General features: G+C 30.3%; 3 protein-coding genes across 3 annotated transcripts; 1 reads left to right on the top strand and 2 right to left on the bottom strand.

Moving 5' to 3' along the window:
- Positions 1–28: 28 nt before the first annotated feature.
- PGO_070840 (selenophosphate synthetase) lies at positions 29–3,553 on the top strand (the record flags this gene model as incomplete). The annotated part of the gene is made up of 1 exon (XM_028686957.1): positions 29–3,553. The coding sequence occupies one exon, from the start codon at positions 29–31 to the stop codon at positions 3,551–3,553; it is 3,525 nt and encodes a 1,174-aa protein (XP_028542758.1).
- A 1,033-nt stretch (positions 3,554–4,586) lies between these two features.
- PGO_070830 (hypothetical protein, conserved) lies at positions 4,587–5,891 on the bottom strand (the record flags this gene model as incomplete). The annotated part of the gene is made up of 1 exon (XM_028686956.1): positions 4,587–5,891. One exon carries the CDS (start codon positions 5,889–5,891, stop codon positions 4,587–4,589), a length of 1,305 nt encoding a protein of 434 aa, XP_028542757.1.
- Positions 5,892–9,854: 3,963 nt separating this feature from the next.
- On the bottom strand, positions 9,855–18,263 carry PGO_070820 (hypothetical protein, conserved; the record flags this gene model as incomplete). The annotated part of the gene is made up of 1 exon (XM_028686955.1): positions 9,855–18,263. The coding sequence occupies one exon, from the start codon at positions 18,261–18,263 to the stop codon at positions 9,855–9,857; it is 8,409 nt and encodes a 2,802-aa protein (XP_028542756.1).
- Positions 18,264–22,073: the final 3,810 nt, after the last annotated feature.

The following is a 22,073-nucleotide window of genomic DNA, read 5'->3' as shown; positions in this document are numbered from 1 at the left end:
AGACAGAATTACGCCAATTAAGCCAATGATGAGAATATGCAAACAAATCGACCCAGTGATCGACATCGTGATAATTGGATTCGGCTTGAGAAGCAAGCTTTTTGTAGAGAAATTCCTGAGAAAAAATGAGTTGAAAGGTATTAATATAATAGTAATATGTAAAGACAGTTTTGTATTTCTAGATAGGTACGTCCAATGTGAGGAAGTGTGCAGGGATAAGTACTTAGATATATACAATTATTGTAAGGAGAGAAATATACTTTTTATTAACGAAAAGGTTTATTCTGTGAATACAAAAATTAGGAATATAGTTTTTGCTTCTGATAGGAATAATTTAAATTATGATTTTTTATTATGTGATTTTGATTATAAAAGTTCTGACCTACTTAGCACTGACATGTCTCATATGAACATATATCCCTTCAGAAATAAAAATTTGTTTTTTTATTATGTGCATGTTATATATCTATCTCTAATAAAATCAACCAATAAAAAAGCAAAAAAAACAAGCATTCATTTATACTATCAGTGTAAAAATACCATTTTACAAAATATATGTGTGAAGAAATTTTTTAATTTCTTTTCTTATAATGATAAATATGTAGATGACATTTTTAATACATACAAAAATGTGTATTCAGATTGTTATAACACAAATGATGACGATCATCATGGTGATGGAATTGACTTAGATGAGGACGCATCAGAAATAGGAAAAACTGAACTTTTTACTTCCACCACTCATCCCTCATTTTTTCTGAATGCACATATGAAAGGAAAACACACTGACAAAGAAAGAACTCTTCAATTTTTGTTAATCACTGACAATAACGAAATTGGAAAATGCTTATATTCAGAGATGCAAAAACAGCTGATCAAAATAAATGCACATGTAAATTTTCTTTACGTTTATGTAACTTCTTCAAAAGGTGAAAAAATAGATTTTTTCTGGAAAGACTACTTAATAGTTAAGGAAGTGAAAGGGATAAAAGCAGAAGGAGAAAATAAAGAAATAAAGTTTACAGATATTTGTGATAAAGAAATTTCGATGATATATGATGAATGTATAAATATAACAAATTTAAGATTCCCGACATATATATCCTTACTTGGCCATAAATGTCCAAATGAAGAACTCGTAAATTCCTTTTGTCAATATGTATCAGATGATTACCTTTATTTACTCAATCAAGTAAATAACTACGATGACTATACAGTATGCGAAACTGTTTATTTAAATATATATAATCATATGTATAGGAAGAAATACATTAGCATAGAACAAGTCAATAAATATACACGACTCAATGATGCAAATGAAGTTAATGTATCTTATCTGTTACCTCCAACATCCAACCCATTTAACGTTATTCTAAATTATTCCTATCTGACAATATTATATATTATTAAAAAGAGCTATTCTTACATATCTAACAACAGATTTTTATACAATAAGATACTTCTCCTAATACATAAAAAAAGAGAAATTCAAAAATATAGGAATTCGTACAAGACGAACAGTGGTAAGGGAAATCCCTGCTCCACGACGAGAAACCTTTATCTGTCTATCTTCAGAGGAATCACAGCTTGTTTTGATGCCATAAAAAGTAGTTTTATTTCACAAGGTGAGACGAATAACACTTCAATTTGTACACAAAAGGAGACTCATAGAAATGATGCTGCATCTGCTTCCAATTGCAGCGAAAGTAGTAGCACGATAGCTAGCAGAAGCGGGAGTAACGACAAAAGCAGCATCATAAGTGGAAGGGGGAGAAACAGTGGGAAAGAGGAACTAGTCATTGATAAACATTGCGGATCAGGAATGAGTAGCGGAACGAAGACTAGAACCTCCATTCTACCAGAATACATGTACAATGCGTACCAGAAGGAATATGAAAACAGATTAATTGTTAAGAAAAAAACAACTTATCGAATAGTTGAAGAAACTGAGTCAAACGGAAGAAGGATGTCCATATATGTTAAACATAAGAGCAGAGAAAAAAAGGATTCTCAAAGATGTGCTAACCTGAAAAAGGTAAATTTATACATAAAAGAAAGCATAGATAAAATAATTAACAGAAATACATGTGGAGGGTGTGGATCAAAAGTTCCATCTAACGTTCTTTCAAATTCGTTAAAAGGATTAGATTTATACAATTCACCAAATGTATATTTAGGCGTTGAAGGCTGTGATGATTGTTGTGTATTTGTACATAGTAAATCGAAAAAGGGAGAAGAGAGTCCTGCACTTGTTCAGACAATTGACTTTTTTAAATCTTTCATTGACGATGAATATATATTAGGAGAAGTAATTGCTATTCATTCTTTATCAGATGTATACAGCATGGGAGGTACTGCTATTTGTGCACTATGTGTGCTAATTGTGAAGGATAATATTGAGAAGAAATTACAGCAGAGGCTGCAAAATATTTTAACGGGATGTTGTCAAAAATTGAAAGAGGAGAAATGTGTCTTGAGTGGGGGGCATACATGTGCAGGGAATGATAATTATGTCGGATTGGCTGTCACAGGCAAGGTGAAAAAAAGACATATGAAGCTGAGTGAGCCTGCCAAGATGGAGGAAAAAAGCGATAGCGAAAAAGGAGGAAGCGAAAAAGAAGGAAGCGAAAAAGGAAGCAGCCAAAAACTGTGTGCACAAGCAGAGGGAGCAGAGAATGACCAAACATATTACACATCCATGGATGAGGTACAAGTAAGCAAAGAACAGAAAGACTTATTTAAGCGACAAGAAATGCTGAGAGAGAACTACTTGTTACTACCGAAAGGAAGCAGAAATGTAAAAGCTGGTGATATAATAATTACTACTAAAATGTTTGGATTTGGTTTCATCATGGCTGCGCACATATGTAAAAAGGCCAAAGCTAGGTGGATTTACAGCTGCCTTGATGAAATGCTGATTTCAAATAGGAAAAGTGGATTATATTTTTTGAAGAATAATGCAAAAGCTTGTACGGATGTAACTGGGTTTGGAGTGTTAGGACATTTGAACGAAATGATAAAATGTTCGAGAAGAGAAATTTATTTTACAACTAAAATGAGGAACATGTCAATATATCGCCCATGTAACGAGCAGGATGTATTACACCCAGATGTGTTAGAAGTGAAAGACAATGTGTATACCCAACTTGACAAAGCAGAGGAAACCATGAATCTTATCGGAGCCAAGATAAATCTGAAGAACTTCAAAATTGCTGAAGGAGTTCAAGAGTGCATTGCAAATAATATATTTTCATCCATGTATAAGAAAAATCATTATTTGTGTAATAACATTATAAACTTAGAGGAAGTCTCATTAAATGAAAGGTATGGAATTATGTTCGACCCTCAGACAAGTGGGGGATTGATGGCCATTGTGGAAAGGGAAAAGGCAAATAAAATTTTAATGGATTTAAAAAATATGGGATATCCAAATTGTTCAGTAATAGGAGAAATAATAAATGTGCAGTACGATAAATTTAAAAATATGTCTATAAGTAACATTCCCTTGAATGATTATTTGGATACAACAGATTCGATATATGTCGAATACTAAGGGGAGGAGGGACTGAATGACTAAATATGTATTAATGAATTTGTAATTCATTCTACTTTGTGTTGCGGCTTAGTTTTTTTTTTTTTTGGACACATCCGCTTCCCCAAACTAGTGCACACCTTTTTATAAATTAACCTAATGGAATTCAGTTTTTTTTTTATCGTATCCATTTTGTACATACAAAAATATACGCATCAAGTTTTACTTCCAATGGAGTAGGTTTTTTTTTTTTTTTTTTTTTTTTTTTTTTACGTTTCGCTGCAAAATGTGTTACATTCGATTTGTTTAACCTTTGCGGGGTCTTTTTGCATAAAATGGAAGAAATAAAATCACTGCAGCAAAATTGAATAAATATAAAAAAAATAAAAATAATAAAAGTTAAAATAGCAAAAGCAGCAAAAACGGCAAAAAAAAAAATTCAAACCACATCAAACATATGGCGGATCATGCGAATGAAACGAAAAGAGGCATCTGTATTTTAAATGAATGGTATAAATTTTTAAAATGAAAAAAAAAAGCAAAAGAAGCAAAAGAAGCAAAAGAAGCAAAAGAAGCAAAAGAAGCAAAAGAAGCAAAAGAAGCAAAAGAAGCAAAAGATATATAGTAAAAAGACAGCCATGTGCTAAGGTCATTGCGATAGTATATAAAAAAAAGAAAAATTACAGCGCTAGGTGAAATTAAAAAAAAAGAGACATACTGATGTGCCCTATGCATGCACTAATTATACCACGTGCTGGTGTATAAAAAGACACATTCCAACTGACTATGATAAAATGGAGCGACAAGAGCGTTATAAGAATGCGGATAAACGGAGGCATTTGTTGAGACGCGCAGAGGTACGGAATAAACAAGCTTATATCCAGGGTTAAAAAAAAAAAAAAAAAAAAAAAAAAAAAAGGGGGGGGGGAGAGAATGAAAGATGGGATATTATTGTCCCATAGAGTACACAGTACATTCGGTAGAACAATGAATTCGGTATGATGACCTCGATTCAGTGGATGCAACCATATATCCCGTTTTTTCAATCGCATATTTAAATGCACTCGTACTGATCAAGGTTTAGCTCTTTTTTCAGCCTATCCTCAATTTCATCCTTCCTACTCAAAAGTTGGAGCTTCTGCATCTTAACCTTAAGTGCATTAATCTTGAATAGAACACACAAATATGTTAAGGAAAAGAGGAGTGGCAAAAAGACGACAACAAAAATGATTAGAAATATCAAAATCATCGAATCGGTTGTGTTAATATAAAAATGTACATTGGTAATTTCCATGCCGTGAAAATCATTTTCATCAGAATATAAACAAATAAGGTAGCTTTCATTTGTTTGTAAGTCATCACTTTTTATAAATGGAATATAGTAATGGGTTAAATTATCATCACTAGAAAAAAAATATTGTACGGTATTTTTTGTCAAATTAGATTTATCTGTTTTTTTAATTTTATTTAATGCACCTGCACCTAATATAGCATAATTCCAAAAAGGAGGACATTTTTTTTCCTTATCATCAACATTTCGTGGAAATCTTATAAAAACAACACGGTTGTATGGTGTTATGTATTCTCCTTTAATAATCATATGATATTCCCAATTTGACGTTAAAAATGATTTCGTGTAAATTACATCATAATCATTTATATTTCTTTGTACATTTAATGGGTAAGAATTGAAATTTAATTTTCCTAAATAATATGGATTTTCTTCATTAGACATGTAACATACATGTAAATCTAATAACGGTTTTTCATCATTCGATTTTTTTTTATTATTCGTAAAATAAACTAACGTGTTTTCTGTATTTACTACAACTGGGATGTTGAATGATAAAAAAAGTTTTTCCAAATAAGGTTGTGATAATTCTAAATATAAAAATAAATTCCTTATCGAATAATTATTTTCCTTATAGCAAACTTTATATATATTTTTTGATGAAAAAATATTACTGGGACATTTTTCTTTTTCATTTTTTATTAAATCCTTTTTAAGCACAAAAGCTAAACAGATGGTTTCATTTTTCTCTTTTGGGTATTCTGACCAATCCCCTGTTATTTTAAGATACGTTTTTTCCTTTGGGAAAAATAAAACATTATCCGGTTTTACATTTTTCTCAATTTTAACTGTTATTACAAGATCTTGTAATTCTGGCTTCGCAACATATTTATTCAAATAAGTTTTGTCAATATGGTTATACGAGTCATAGTACTTTATTTTTGTCAAATCTTGAGCATATTCTATTTTTTCGAATTCTTCACATAGACAATACGACCACAACAGAAGAAACAGACTAACATAAAATCGTAGGACTCGTGAACGAAAAATTGGGACAGAGATACACATACTCAGTTCTGGTTATCATTAGGTTTCAGGGAAGTTTAAAGGTGTATGTGTATGGGTGCGAAGGGCAAAGGGGAGAGGTTGTAATAAAATGAGGTCAGTACAGTAAGACATACCCAATGTGACTATCTTAAAAAGTTGTAACTATGCTTATCGTGACTAATATGTTGCTTGGATAATGTGGTAAGGATTGAGACCTTCCTGTAATAGCAAAAGGAGCATTATACAAAAAAAAAAACAAAAAAAGGGACTATATTTTTATGTTTTACAAGGTGCATGGATGTATATATCTTTGCTCTTATTTATCCAGCAAGGAAAATCGCAGCTAATAAGGAGAGGTAAAAAAAAAAAAAAAAAAAATATTTATGTGGATGTACAAACGAAAAAATAAATATACATATATATATGAATATACTATTATTCTTGGGGGTGAACAACTCATTCTGTGTATACGAAAATATTTTATCTCACGTTTCCCCAAATAATGAAATGAATATCGTTTTATATATCAATCATACAAATTCGGAACGCTGTTGAGATGATGGGATCATTCAAATTGTGCAGCCCTCATATTTTACTCCTTTTCAAAAAAAATCCATACTTACGTGGTCTTATCACAGCTTGGCTCAATGTGCCTCAAAACTTGGTTCAACACTTCCCATGCCTCGCTTTGTGGTGTATGCATGTTCACTTTTCACTTTTTCTCCCCCTTTTGCTATTTTTATATACTTTCCGTTTTTTTTTTTTTTTTTTTTTAAATGGGAAAATATAATTAAGTAAATAATATTTTTACCTCACTGAACAAGAGAACTGGTGGTTCTTCATTAATAATGGAATTATAATTTTACTAGTAATAAAAACAAAAAATGATAAAAAAAAATAAAAAAAAAAGCGATGTAGTGTTCATTTAGGATTTTATAGGTTTACCAATGGGAGTGTTTATAAATCCGTGCAACAGTCATGACAAATTTTTTTGAAATTTTATTTTTCTTTCAAAACAAGTGCTTTTTATTTTTCTTGGCGGGGTTAATAAAAAATAAGCAGAAAAGGAGATGAAAAAAAAACAGGAAAAGAAATGCCAAAAAAACACAAAACAGAAATGTGAAAAAAACACAAAACAGAAATGTGAAAAAAACACAAAAAAGAAATACAAAAAAAAACACAAAAAAGAAATACGAAAAAAAATATATATAACGTCAAATTTGCTACGCCAAAAATAGCAAAATATCGATAGGGGCACAATGTATGTCTGTGCCCTTATTGCATTGGGGGCAAGGAATTTTTTTAAGGGGAAAAGCAGTTGAGTTTTTATTCTATTTTATTTAGGGTGCAGCTTGGGAGCCTAGGAAAAAGGACATTACGCAGACATGATTTTTTCTGGTATGACGAAACCGTGCTCATGGTGTCACATATATACAAGGAAATAATGCAATTTGCATAATTTTTTTTCAGGACACTTTGTATGTTCCTTCGGTGCGTATGTAGAGAAATAGTATTATCGACACAAGAATAAATTCAATGGAGAGTGGCAAATTGTGCTTTTCAAAACAATTTATTTGTGTTCCCGGTTGTGTATTTATGTGTATATATAAAAATATTTAATGTCTTTATATATTCATGTTGTAATGTTAGTCATTTCTGTATATAACATGTGCGTGGATCTGTTTATACATATACATATATATATATATATATATATATATATATATATATATATATATGTACGCCCACGTAGATATACACTACGTGATTTTACTACACGTGTGTATATGGACAGAAATAATGAAGACACGAAAAAAAAAAAGAGTCATAATTTGAAAAAATAAAACAATGTCCAGGGAATTTTACATATGTTTTACGCACGGTAGGGAAAGAGGGGGGTTTTTCTTTCCTATGGCGTAATCATATTTCAAGGTATACATATATTGTATGTATATATATGAACATGTATATATGCATATGTATACGTGCATATATATAAAAGTATGCTGTGATACTTTTATTTAGTTGCAAAATGAGACATTGAAATGTGGTGTGGGTAAAATTCGGAAATTCATGCTAAAACCTTTCTTTCTTCTCATCTCCCTAGGATATTTATAGTATGCATTTTTTTGCTTTGTTTTGTTTGATTTTCTTTGTTTTTATCTTTTTTTTTTTTTTTTTTTTTTTTTTTTTTTTTTTTTTTTTTTTTTTTTTTTTTTTTATGTGCGGGATGTATTTATATGATACATTAAAAATTGGAAAATCCTTGATAAAAAAAAAAAAAAAAAAAAATATAAGACAGGTCATATTTGTGAAAGTTAGGCCTCCGGTCTTCGGTTGTGGCAAACAATTTGTAGCGGCATTTGAGGTTTCTATGTGACCTCTATTTTGCTGCTACTTGGTCTTTATTTATTTTTTTTTTGCCCCCCCCCCTCTCCCCTATATTTTAGTGCAACTTAGAATATGGCACATTGATAATACTAGGGGAAAAAAAGTGTACCGAAAGGAGCAAACCTTAGGAAATTGAAACGCGACAAATTTTTGTAAAACTAAAATGTGAATGAAATTGTAATGTTCTGCTTAATTCCCCTCTCCTATTGCAAATTATGCAACTTTTTTTTTTTTTTTTTTTTTTCTCATTCTTCATCAATTACTCTATGGTATAAATGTGCACGTGCAATTTGTATACAACATATACATGTATGTGTGTGTATACATATATGCGTAAGCATAATGAGGGAAAAAGGGGGGATGATGATATCTGATCGCATGCAAATACATCTTTTCCTCTTGTTGACCCTCTTTTACACGCATTTGCGTGTATGTTGCACGATAAGCACTTCCATTGTGTGATGAAATTGGGGTTAAGCATGAGAGAAATAATTCGTAAAGGATATCCAGCAAAATCGTTCTTCAATTGGTTCATTTTGGTGTTTTGTTTTATTTATTCATTTATTCATTCATTTATTCATTCATTCATTTATTCATTCATTCATTTATTCATTCATATATTCATTCATATATTCATTCATATATTCATTCATTTATTCATTCATTTATTCATTCATTTATTTAGTTATTCATTTTTATTCTTTTTTATTCTTTTTTATTCTTTTTTTATTTTATCCCATTTTTACATCATTTTACCTCATTTTACCTCATTTTATTTATTTATTTTTTTTTAATCCTCCAACTCTTGGTGCTTCATTGCTCCTCGTGAATCCAACATCTTAGGTGGGAAACACTTCGAATGGGCGTAAAATGGTCCATAAGATTTTTGTTTTCTTCTCAAAACTCGAGATATTTCTTCAGCTGAGAATTCCATTCCTAACCCTTACGATGCTCCTCCTACGTGCGTTGGTAACTTCGAAACAAATTTTGAAGACACCTCCGAATTTGTATGACCTCCAAGAAACATAATTTTGCATAGTGAAAATTTTGTACATTTGACATAAAACATATAATATTATGTAATATGTATGCTTTTTTTTTTTTTTTTTTTTTTTTTCCTTTTATGAAGAAAAACTCGAAATTAAAATGTCCTTCGTGTATTGATTTGTATAATGTACAACTGGGGGTGGTGTCGTGGTGGTGGGGTTTTATGGTTACGTGCGTACGTGGGAAACATCTTTTTTCCATTACATGAGTTCATTGTAATAGTTTGTTATCATTGAGCATTTGCATAATCAAAAATATTTATCTTCAAAAATAATTGAAACCACAATCCACGACACACGTATTTTGGACATGTATATATATATATATATACACATATATGTAAACATGTGGGCGCATGTGTGTAGCGTTCAACTGTTCACACAAACACAGGTACACATACTATACACGTTTGGAATTAAATACTGTTGAGTTTTTAACACTTTTGAGAACTCATGGCCATTCACCATCTATCAACACCAAAACTAAGGATAACATCTATAGTTATTACTCGTTATGATAATAGTGACACGTGGGTATATACAAAAATTATGAGTTCTGCTTCTGCTGCTCCTCCTCTTGCTCCTTCTTCTCATCCAAGAAGCACTTGAATACACAATTGTTATCATTTTTGGAATGTCGCAGTATGTATAAAATATTTTTGTCACCCATTATGTTTATATCTGGCATAAATAGTTGAAATTCATGTAAAAATTCCTTTTCATGCTCTGTTAGTCCTATGGTAAGACAATCACAGTCCATATTCAATACATCCTTCCTCAATTTATATTCTTCCAATTCGAGGATGTCAAAACAGTTTTTATAATTAACTTCATAATTACCTATTGCTCTAATTTCATTTAATAAAAATTTATGATGTAACAATTCTGATAATAGTTTGAAATCTTCTTTTGTTAACTTTTTATTTTTTTTTATTTTTTTTTTTATTTTTTCAATTTGATTTTTTTTAAGTATATCTAACGTTTTATATTTAATATTATCTTCCAAATCACAACAGTCATGTACATATTGATTATTTTCATGTAACATATCTTTTATAAAAAAAAACTTTCCATTCAAGTTGCTAATTGAGTTCCCTCCGCTTAGTGTACTCTTAATTAATTGTTTATTCTCTATGAATATATTGTTATCCCTTTCTTTTTCCCCCTCATTTTCTTCTTTTACATGATTACTATTATGACTATTAACGATAGTTTTTTCACATTGTTTATACTTGTTCGATTCCTCTATAGTATTATCACATTCTTCTTCCTTTTTGAAAAAATATTCATTCATAATTCCGTGATTATTGTGTTCTACAAAATTTTCATGTTCCTTTTTCACATTATTCGGATTGTCAAATGTGTAATAATTTTCATTACTGTTGTGTTTATTTCTGTATACGGTACAGCTTCTTTTTTCTATTACTTCTTCAAATTCGTCTTCATTTTTATCATTTTTTGTTATAATCTTTATGTGAGAACATTCCTTTTTTTGATTATGTTTCTCTTCAAAATTTTCAGTAAATTCTTTTACTTTGTTTCTTTTTCTCGTTTCTCCATTTATATCACACTGTTCATTATAATTCTTTTCACCTACCCCTTGGTCATAATCTAAACATGAGGAGGAAATACTTTTATCATTCTGAAAATTTTGTACTTCCTTTCTATGGTTCCCTATATCTTCGTTCTCTCCGTGGCACTCCCTCTTTACAGAGGCTTCCTGTTGTTCTTCTTCATTAACATCACAATTATTTTCTTTCATTTTTTCTACTTCTTCAGCTATTCGTGTTTCTTCCTTATTTTGCATCTGATGTTTCATAGGTTCCTGGATATTACTGTGAATTGACATTTTTTCCTCCTTAGCTTGAAAAATATCATCCTCCTTTACACTGTCATTGTTGTTGTCTATATTATTGCTATGATTATGATCATCGTTATTCTTCATGTTTGCATTGTTTAAATTGTCCTCTTCCTTCTTTACCTCCTCTTGTTCTTTCTTTTGCTCTTGCTCTTTTTCTTCTTCTTCTTCTTCCTCCTCTTCTTCATCTTCTTCATCTTCCTCTTCTTCCCCCTCCTCCTCATCATCGTCGTCGTTGTCATCATACTCATCCAAATAATCCTCCTCCTCATCTTCATCCCCAATTATGATTTGTGCACCTGGCATTTTCATGACACTATATAAATGTTCCTGTATGGAAAATTTCCCATATTTATTTTCCTCATTTTCTACCATTTCTTCATTTATTACACTATCGATACTATGTTCTCTTTCCCCTTTTTTCTTATCATCCCTGTTTTTGCTAATTCCTATAACCTGATCACTTAAGTTATCTCTTTCTACAAAATAATCTTCTATTTCATCTTCGTTGTGATGTCCATTCTCGATTTGCTCTCTTGGATGCTTTTCCTTCATCATATTTCCCGTCCCCGATGAATCTATTGTATTGGGTAGAAGATTTCCCTCATCAAGTATTTCTCCCGTTTCGATAATTTTCCTTTCATCATGAGGTTGCTCCTCCTCCTTAGCACCCTTTAGAATATTCACTTCTCCAATGTGATCTGTCTTGTTTTCTGAAGTGTCACTAACAAAATTTCCCACTGAAAACTCGAAATTTCTCTCCGACATTTCTATTTTTTGATTTTCATGTTTTTCTGAAGTCGGCTCTTTTGGCAGAAGTAGTTGTTGTTCTTCTTTTTCCTGCTTTTGCTGCTGCTGAATTTCCTGCTGTTGTTCTTCTTTTTTCATTTCGTCCTTCTCAAAACTATAAAATTTTCTTTTTATATAATTTAACTGGTAGCTGAAGTAATTCATTTTGTGTTCCTTCTTCAAATTCAGAGAATCGTCTCTGTATTTCTCCTCTTCTACGTCAGCCGCTTGCTTCACTGCATGGGTGGCCACTTCTCCAGTGACTTCACCACCCATTTGTTTTGAGAACTCTTGTACACATTCCTTTTCATCCTCTTCCATATCATACTTTTTCTCGTTTTTTTCCGCTACCACCTGATCTACCTTTTCCATGTAATTCGGTAAGTGTTGCATGTTTGGGGGTGAATATATGGGTTCTTCTCTCGATGTGGGTCCCAGACTTCCGATATCTTTACTCATTTGGACTTTTATCTCAACACCTGAGGAATGATTTCCATCGAGATAATTTTTCTTTTTCCTTTTCTTTTTCTTTTTAAATATCTGAACAAAATAAATATTTTTGGTATTTTTTTCAACAAAGAAATTTTTAATGAATTCCTTATTTTCAGGGGAATGCATTTTTTCCTCTAGGAAATAATTTACACACATTTTCGTGCTATAAATATTATAAGTGGTTTTATCAGAATATAAGTCACATATATTGGAGTTAATTTTATGCTTGAGCTCTTTTTCAATACCATTTAAACATTCGCAAGTATTTTCTCTCTTTCTCAATTTGTCCATTATACAATTGATAGTGTATTTTCTTCTTTCTAATTCTAGTATGTTATTAATAATATTTCCACCCTTATTGTCTAATTTTAGTGTGCCATCAAGAATATTTTCAATTTTAATTCTATCGAATTCGATATTGTTATACAAATCGCTCTCAGCATCCTCATCATTATTTAAGCAGCTATTATTACTACTGTTAATGTCATTTCCTCCACCTTCTCCTCCTTCCCCACAAATTCGTTTTTTCATTTTTTTGGAAATTATATTTTCAATTTGTGATATTTTTTCCAATTCATTTTCATTACAAAGACTATCTTCATTCAGTGTACGATGATGGTTGTAATTACGCCCACGACCACGACGGCTTTGTGCAAGGTGGCTTTTTTTTTTTTTTTTTTTTCTAAATCCATATTTATTGTAAATGTAATAATCGCTATCATCCTCTTCATCTGTGTGTTCAGATACAACTTTCCTTCTATGTAGAAAACTTGCATGTGGAAGTTTTCTAGAAGGAATTGCGTTGTTATTCCTACTAAATAAAATGTGTTGATCTCGGAATGCTTTACTTAACCTTCTCCTCCTGTTGCTTTTATTGTAATTTTCTAAATATTCACTTCTAGCATTTTCATCATCCGTGTAATTCTCATCACTATCATATTCCTCTTCATCCCCTCCCATTTCATTGGCACTTGCATTTTGTTCTCTACTAACAGGGTACTTGTTATAAAACATGCATCTTCTTCCTCTTCCTCTCCCCCTCATCCTTCTTCCAGTTCCATTTCCATTTCCACTTCGGGTTTGATCCTTGGGCACACAATTTCCAACTATGCTTCCCTTAGTCTTATTAATAATATATTCACTAGCACTTGGATATTTATTCGTCGAAGGAAAATCAAGTGTATTATTCATAAAACTGCTTTTATTGTATTTTTCTAGAATCATTTTGTAGTTATTACTACTGTTATATATTAAGTGATGTTGTTTTCCTCTCTCCCTGTCACAATCAAGTAAGAGATTTAATTTTCTCTCTCCTCTTGTGCTATCCAGTTTGGAATTATTCATTGAACCGCTCTTTTTTATTATACCCGTTATTGGTCCGGTTCTTGAACCTGTTCTAGATCCACTTTTAAAGACATTCGTTTCTTCCATCTTTGCACCACTTAGTTGACTTCTTTTTGTAGGATCGTATGACATCATGCACTTATCTTCATACACTTTGTCAACATCTATGATGTAATTGGTCAACTTATCTCGGTTCTGATTTAAAGAAAATAACGAATTTGTTCCTCTATCCTCCATATCATTGTAAAAATTCAATAGAGTACTTTTTTTATTCATCATTTTTTCTTTCCTCCAATCACAATCAACAACATTTCGTTTATAAAATTCACATTTTCTTTCATATACATCATCAAGATTGATAATATCATTAAAATTATTTTTACTCTTATTAGTCATACTTAATTGTTTGTGAATTATACATTTATTTTCTTGCACCTTTTCCAAATCTATGACGTTATTACATAAATTTCCATGTGTCTTTTCTAAGGATACTTTTGTGCATATATTTGAAAAGTTATTTTTATCAATTGGCATTAAACTATTAATTGGTGGAGAAATTTTTAAATTTCTATTGTTACTTCCTTTTTCTTCTAACCCATTAAATTTAGAATGAGAATCCATGTAATAACCATTTTTTAGCATGGAGATATTGTTATTACTATAATACTTCATATATTTATTTGAAATCATATTTCGTGATGAATCAATAATTCTTCTTTTACAGTTAATATCATTTTTTCTTATAATTTCAATTTTGTTATTACTTACACTTATTTTCTGTCTATTTACCCAATAATCCCCTACACCCACAGAGGAAGCACCACTTGTCATACAGCTCCCTGCTGTTGGAACTGTTCCTTTTGCTGACGATTGTGTCATAACAGTTGAGCTAGGAATTCCAACAGAAGTTGAATCGATAACTAATCGGCTCATCAAATTTCCTCCCCCTCCTCCCATTCCTCCAGCTCCTACAGATACTGCTACTGCTCCTGCCCCTAACCCACCATTCGTATAATCAATTTCATCATATGAATTTTTTTCATCAACTGTATCTTCCACTTCTTTTTTGTTATTATAACCATAAACATCAATTTTCGTAGAACAATTTTGTCCATTCAAATTGTTCATATTTGGTATGGAAATAAATGCCCCTTTAAAACTACTTACATTCTGTTCAGATGAATTTGTGGATTTTATTTCTCCATTATTATTTTCCTTCAATTTCATATCAAAATAATTTTTCACTATGTTACTATGATAATTTTCCTTCTCAATATGATCACAAGATTTTTTCAAAAAATAATTCCGATTACCTGTCCGGTAAAGGTTATAAGCAATATTTCTGCTTAAGTTGAATGGGTTGCTATACGATGTTTTTTTGTCGTTTCGTATATTTATCAAATTATTTTCAATGTTATTTTCTCCATCAGACATATTTCCACTTAAAATACGCTCTTTCCTGTTCATATAAATTTGTTCCTGGTTACTTCTCTGATTGTGATAACAATTATGTTCGCACTTCAATTGGTCCGTGTTTTGACAGAAAATTTCTCGGCTAAAATTCCCACATGTGCAATTTCCAAAACTACAATCCTGATTGCAATCAAATGTGTTCATTTTATTGATAACGTTAAAATCCATTCTGTGTGAAACTTCATATTTTTCGTTATTTGGGCGATCTTGTGGTGTCATGGGAAATAAAAAATCGTCGTTCTGGCCTTCATCCTCTTCATCATCTTCTTCATCGTCCTCTTCACGTTCATTTTCATGTTCATTTGCCACAAACTCCTCACCAGCATCCACATCGCTTTCTTCTTCTCGTTTATTCCATGCTGTGCATACATTCATTAAGTTTCCCTTATGTGATCCAGTACCATAATGCCCACACTTCTCATCGGAATTATTTTCTTTAATTATATTTTCCTTATTGGAATTTAGAACTTGTTTTTCTCCTTTAAAAAAATCAAAGGTAAACTTGTCATATTTGCTATTAATTCTACATACATCTTCGTACTGACTTTGGAGTATTTCTTTCTTTAAGGCACGTTGGTTTATGTAGGGATTACATGTTCCTTTCAATGATTCGCTAAAGCAAGGGCTAACATCACTGTGTTCACAATTAGCAGTTTTTACATGTCCAAACTGCTTAACACACATCGATACATCTTCGCCCCCATTGTCACTTTTATTTTTATCTACGCTGATTGATTCTTGGCTTAACGTGTTACTATTCAAAATGGGATTGTTGGTATTGTTTCCTTGTTGACTATTAACTCTGCTGTAACTATTCTTTTCGTAATTTATTTTATTCCAAGCACAATTTTGATTTGCATAATGAGGGTAAGAATTATCATTCGTTAATCCATCATCATCAGCACTTACTAGACCTTCCTTATCTGTGCAATTGTTTTCTACAGCTAAACTACTTTTGAATATCACTTCATTATTATCATCATTCTTGTCATCGTCTTTGTCATCCTTCTTACCATCGTTATTATCATCACTTATACAAATATCATTACTATTATTGTCTCTGTTTCCACTATTTTCGTTCCTTTCGTGGTTATCATTCATGTTAGAGTTGTTCACAGTACAATTCCCTTTAATATTGCTCGTGTTGTTATTTTCATCACTCTGATACACATTACTAACTGCGGATGAAGTTACATGGCCCTTTTTTGGAAGTTTCTGCAACATGGAATAATATTTGTGCAAATTTTCTTCCTTTTGAATAATTTCAGATTCCTCCTGATTCTTCGAATAATTAATACTTGAGAAATGTTTAGGGTCATCTAAAAACAAGTATTCATTATGTTGATGATCAATCATCTGATATCCCTCCTTTTTACTCATTGTATTATTCATTTCTTCCTTGATCTCTTTTTCACTACTTTTGTCATGACCCTTCATCATGTTCGTATGTGTCTCTTCATCTCCATTTGCTAAAGCATGACAAGTTCTTTGAGAAATAACATTTCCTTCTGATTCACTGATCAAATCTTCATTCGATTGATGCATATTCCTTATATAATGGTAGTATCTGGTAGAGTTATAATTACTACTCCTGTTTTCTTCTGACGCATTTTCCTTATTTTCATTTATCGTGTTTGCATATTGATTCATATAGGACATATATGATTGATCTACCCCTCTGTTGATATTATCATTTTTATGTGAACTGTTTTTATTTCCTTTATCAATAATTTCGTTCGTAATCTCATACATGTTTTTTTTTTCCTCAATGAATGGGAATTTTTCCAAAGTATCAAATTTATCCATAGCACTTTTATACATTTCTGTCGGACTTTTCATTTTTTTATTGTCTAGATATTCTTTTAATTCGTAAGGGGAATGGTATGATATTAAACTTCCACCACATTTTTTGTTAAAATTTGTAGACGATTGTTTGTCATCACTTCCAATTTCTTTCTTTTCATATTTTCCTCCCTCCTCTTCGCTCTTATTTGATATGCATTTTGAAATTTTCGAAAAAAAATTTTTCAATAAATATTTTTCACAATAAAATGTTTTTTCGTCATATATATGTTTATCCTCTTTATATATTTTGGAATTATTATGATTTCCCCCCCTCTCTGATTTTAATTTTTCTTCTCCCACCAAGTTACCTCCAGTTGAGCAGCTCGACTCGCACTCAAGCTCGTGGTGTATATTTCTCGTTTTACTGTTATCGCTACTTTTCAATTGTTCTTCTTCTTTTACCTCATGTTGATGCACCTCATCACGTTCTTCCACTATAACATCGTTATCTTCTTCTTCTTCATCTTGATTATTTTTCTCAAATTTTCGATTAGTACTAATGGATGTGTAACCCTTCTTGGGTTTCGGTTTGTTAATTCCAAATATGTCGAGGGTGTCGTAATCATCACTACCATCTATGTTTTGAAATGAATCTAGAAACTTTGGATTTTTATTTAGATTATTCTTGTAACCGTTATTGTCTATGTAACGATCTGTTTCATATATTTTTTCATTCTTTTTTTCTTTGACGCTATATAAATAACCCTCCTCCACTGGAAAGATAGATGAGTGTGCAATGGTGAAATAATTCTTGTCTAATAAATCTTTGTTATTTTTTGTATTCGTTTCAAATGATACATTACTATCATAAAATAATTTTGCCGATTTGTAAAAATTTTTATTGGAACTGCAACCTTGTTCTTTTTCCATGAATAACTCATGTTCGCCTTCAACGTTGTTATTGTTCGTGCTAATAACATTATTATTATTAATCGTAGTAGTGGTAGTACTAGGACTACTAGTAGTAGCATTAGTGTTACTATCCCTGCTGATCTGATTTCGATTATTCTTCTCGTCTGTATGATTTTCCTCTTTTGCCGTTTGCTCACTTGTTATTATTTCATCGTTGTTATCTTTTTTTGTATAATCTGAGTAAAATGATCCAAATAAATTAAAATTATTTTTTGATATTTCCGTTTTGTAAGAGTTACGCATACTTTTGAAAAGATGTTTCCTTCACTTCTTTGCAGTTATAATTTATTATAGTTATCTTTTTCTTCCTTTTCGATTCCTTTCCCGTTTAACTTTACGTCTTCTCTCCTCCCTCTTTAAAACAAAGGGAAACACGATTGTATGAAATGTCACAGTGTACTCATACGTCTGTTCATATTTGTTCGCAGGCAGCAGATTGTTTCTGCATGATTTAAATGAAATACGTATACTAGAGAACATGCATGCCTATGTAAGCATACATGTGTGTGCGCATATATATATATACATATATATATGTGTATACTACTATTTTAAACTTATTTGTTCACGCAAAAAAAAAAATAAAATAAAAAAAATTACAACCCTTATTTTGTCTAAATGAACTGGACATTATATGAAAATAAACAAGGGATAAAAAAAGGAAACAAAACAGGAAAAATGTGCAAAGTAAGCAAAATGGGCAAAATGAACGAAATAGGCAAAAAGAGTAAGGTAAACAAAGTAATAATGTGCAAATATCATGGAGCGCATGCTATGATATCTGTCTTTCCAAAAAAAAAAAAAAATAAATAAAAATAAAATAATAAATAAAACTTTACAAAATATTTTTGTAATTATATTACTGCGTGCATGCATACTTGCTCCATGTGTAATAATCCCCTTAGGGAGAGGGGTTATGTTCACTTAACGCATTCCTTCAAAATTTGTGTTTTTGCTATTATGACGCGTCCTTTTATTTCGATGGGAGACGCATTATAAAAATATAAAAAACAAAAAAAGAAAAAACAAAATAAAATAAAGTGCAAATGTTCAAACGCGTAGAAAATTCGACGACACACAAATTTCACATATACAAATACATGAACCTTATATGATATGCTGCGAGAATGGACACCACCAAATGTGTTTCATAAACTAACACGTTTCGCTATTTTCGCATAATTGCAATATTGAAACAAAATGAACATGTTTATTTTTAGCTTTATTCTAAAAGTAAATTGAAAAATAAAAAGTTAAAAAAAAAAAAAAAATGTTAAAAGTGCATCCAAAAGTTCAAAGGTTGGAGTTATTAATGGAAGGGTTGGGGTTGTTTAATAATTCCGTATGTATATATTTATATATATAATACTTGCGATAATATAAATTGCAGTAGTTCTGTTAATATGTACATATATCTATAAGAATAAAACGTGTGAGCGCTTAATATTTTAATAAAAGTCGCAAGGGATAATAATTTAATATGTACAATAAATTCATGTTACCATATTGTACTTGAATACGTCCTCACAAATATATAAATTATATATATATATGCGTATATACAACTTTTTCTTTTAAGGTATAACGTATATTAATAAATGCAAATAGTCATACGAATATGTACAATAATATATGTATATAAATATATACATAAAATAAATAAGGAAAGCGATAGCGAAGCTTAATAAAAATAATCTAAAAAAAAACTGAAATGAACCTCTATAAATTCTTCTTTTTTTAACATAATACAATACGGATATAAACCCTGACTTAAAAAATATAATAAATAATTAATAAGTAATTTTTTAAAGAAAAAGGTTTGTATTTTTAAAACTGACAAAAAAAAATATACTAAAAAGTTTTTTTTTTTTTTTTCGATATATATGTACAAATATGTTGTATTTTCTCACAAAAAAAAAAAGAAAAAGAAAAAAGGGAATTCTCTTGAACATGCGTGTGATGAATATATATATATATATAATATGTGGTGATTATTTTATACACTTTTATATATATTTCATGAAAGTTCAATATATATTCATGTGTGCTTGTAGTGGGTACATAACAAGAGTTATGTCACGATGGACTAATTGTGACTAGGGTTCAGTATTGTACAAGTCTGGTTTCATCTTAACGGATGGGTTTAGTATTTTTATTGTTCAGCAATTTTTTCGTCAAAATTGTTCTTTTTTTATATATTTTTATGGCATTTAAATGTGGTAAAAATGAAGCATATGTGTTATACTTATTTATTATAAAAAATTAACAAAAGCTTAACAGATTTTTATATGTGTTATTCTGATCAAATGTATATTTTTTTTTTTTTTTGCGCTAACAATACAAACTTTGAGATTGTCCACCCCACCCCTGCTATCATATATAACAATATTGTTATATATATCATAACCATATAATTTATTTACTTTTAGTCCATTATCCGCCAAAGGAGAAAAATTAATTATTTGAATATGAATTTTTACTTAAAAATTATTAAAAGAAAAAAAAAAAAAAAAAAAACATACTAAATTTTTTTTTTTTTTTCTCACATTTTATGTACCATAAAAAAAAAAAAAAAAAAAAAAGTTACGCACACAAAGGAATTATCATTTTACTCCTCTTTTTAATACTATCTTTTGTGAAATTTTTTATAAAAGCACGTTTTCATCTCAATTTATTGTTTCTTTTTTTTATTTTTTTTGCATTTCTTGGAAGCATACATATTTACTATTAATTCACGGCATATTTCACTAATCCCATAAAAACATGCACATTATAATTTCGGTAGTAATTCCCATCGTCCCATAACATTATTCACAGTGTGCTACGTATAGCTATGTATATATAACAAGCACCCCTATTTTCTGATCATCTCATCATAAATATCACCTTTATGCTATTTCCCTCTCTACGTAAAATTCACATTGTTTATTTAATGCATATTTTTCCTTATATCAGCGAACCAAACCCAACACAACTTATATATGAATGTGCTCATGTATTTATGTATATATAAATATGTTCATGTATGCATGTACATGTAGCTCCAATTATAAGGAGTCAAAATTTTTGCTTGCATATATATCAACCCCTTGTTAAGTATATTCCAAATTCAAGGCTAAGTGATTTGTTCATACTTTTTTTATTAAATGATGACACAATTTACGAGTAGCTTAATGAAATTTACGCATACAAAAAAAAAAAAAAAAAAAAAAAAAAAAAAAAAAGCTGTGTTCATTTGTGCATACATATAAATACGTTTACATATGCTAAAATGTAAAGATCAATTTTATTTTATTTTTTTAAATGAAAATACCAATTTTTATTAATTTATTTTTTAAAATCGTCCTTAATTAAAAAGATTTCGGTTGAAAATAGGTATTCATTGGAACATGTATATATGGAGTTCAAAAAATAAAGGGGGGGGTAAGTTAAGCGCAGAAGGATATTAATATATGTGCAATTGCACGTGTGCATGTATATGTATGTTTCAACAAATGAACGGAGAACAGATAATTTGTTTTGTTTATATTACACACAATAATATATAGTATTTACACTTATTTTCATTTGCTTTATAAGCATATTTTGCACAAGCCCGAGAAAATCAGAAAGAGATGTAAGCAACAGGAAAAAAAAAAAAAAAAAAAAAATCCTCATCAGAGCAGGTATTTTAACAAAACCTGTTTTTATGTTAGAACCCACACAAGGTGCATCAAAATGTTTACTAATCGAAAGATTTCTCATATTTTGAAATGCATATGCATAGATGAACAACTAATGCCATTTTCATGTCACATTTGAAGTTGATTCACAGAGTTAGTGTCCATTTTATTTTCCTTTTAATACAAACTCGTGCTAACCTTGTTCATTTTGTGCTGCATTTGTAATACGCATGTATTTTTCGTATATTCGAGTGCTTCTTTCGTTTTATCCTAGCGGATTCGGTACAAGGTTGGCTGAGGATCGATATAATAGTGACACGAATAAACTGTAAACTTATATTTTCCTACGCCTCAAAGTTAAAACATTGCATATATATCACATTTCCCGAAA

Source organism: Plasmodium gonderi, assembly GCF_002157705.1.
Source record: "Plasmodium gonderi DNA, contig: Chr07, whole genome shotgun sequence".
In the NCBI taxonomy this organism is placed as follows: domain Eukaryota; phylum Apicomplexa; class Aconoidasida; order Haemosporida; family Plasmodiidae; genus Plasmodium; species Plasmodium gonderi.
This window is presented reverse-complemented; position numbering and strand designations above follow the sequence as displayed.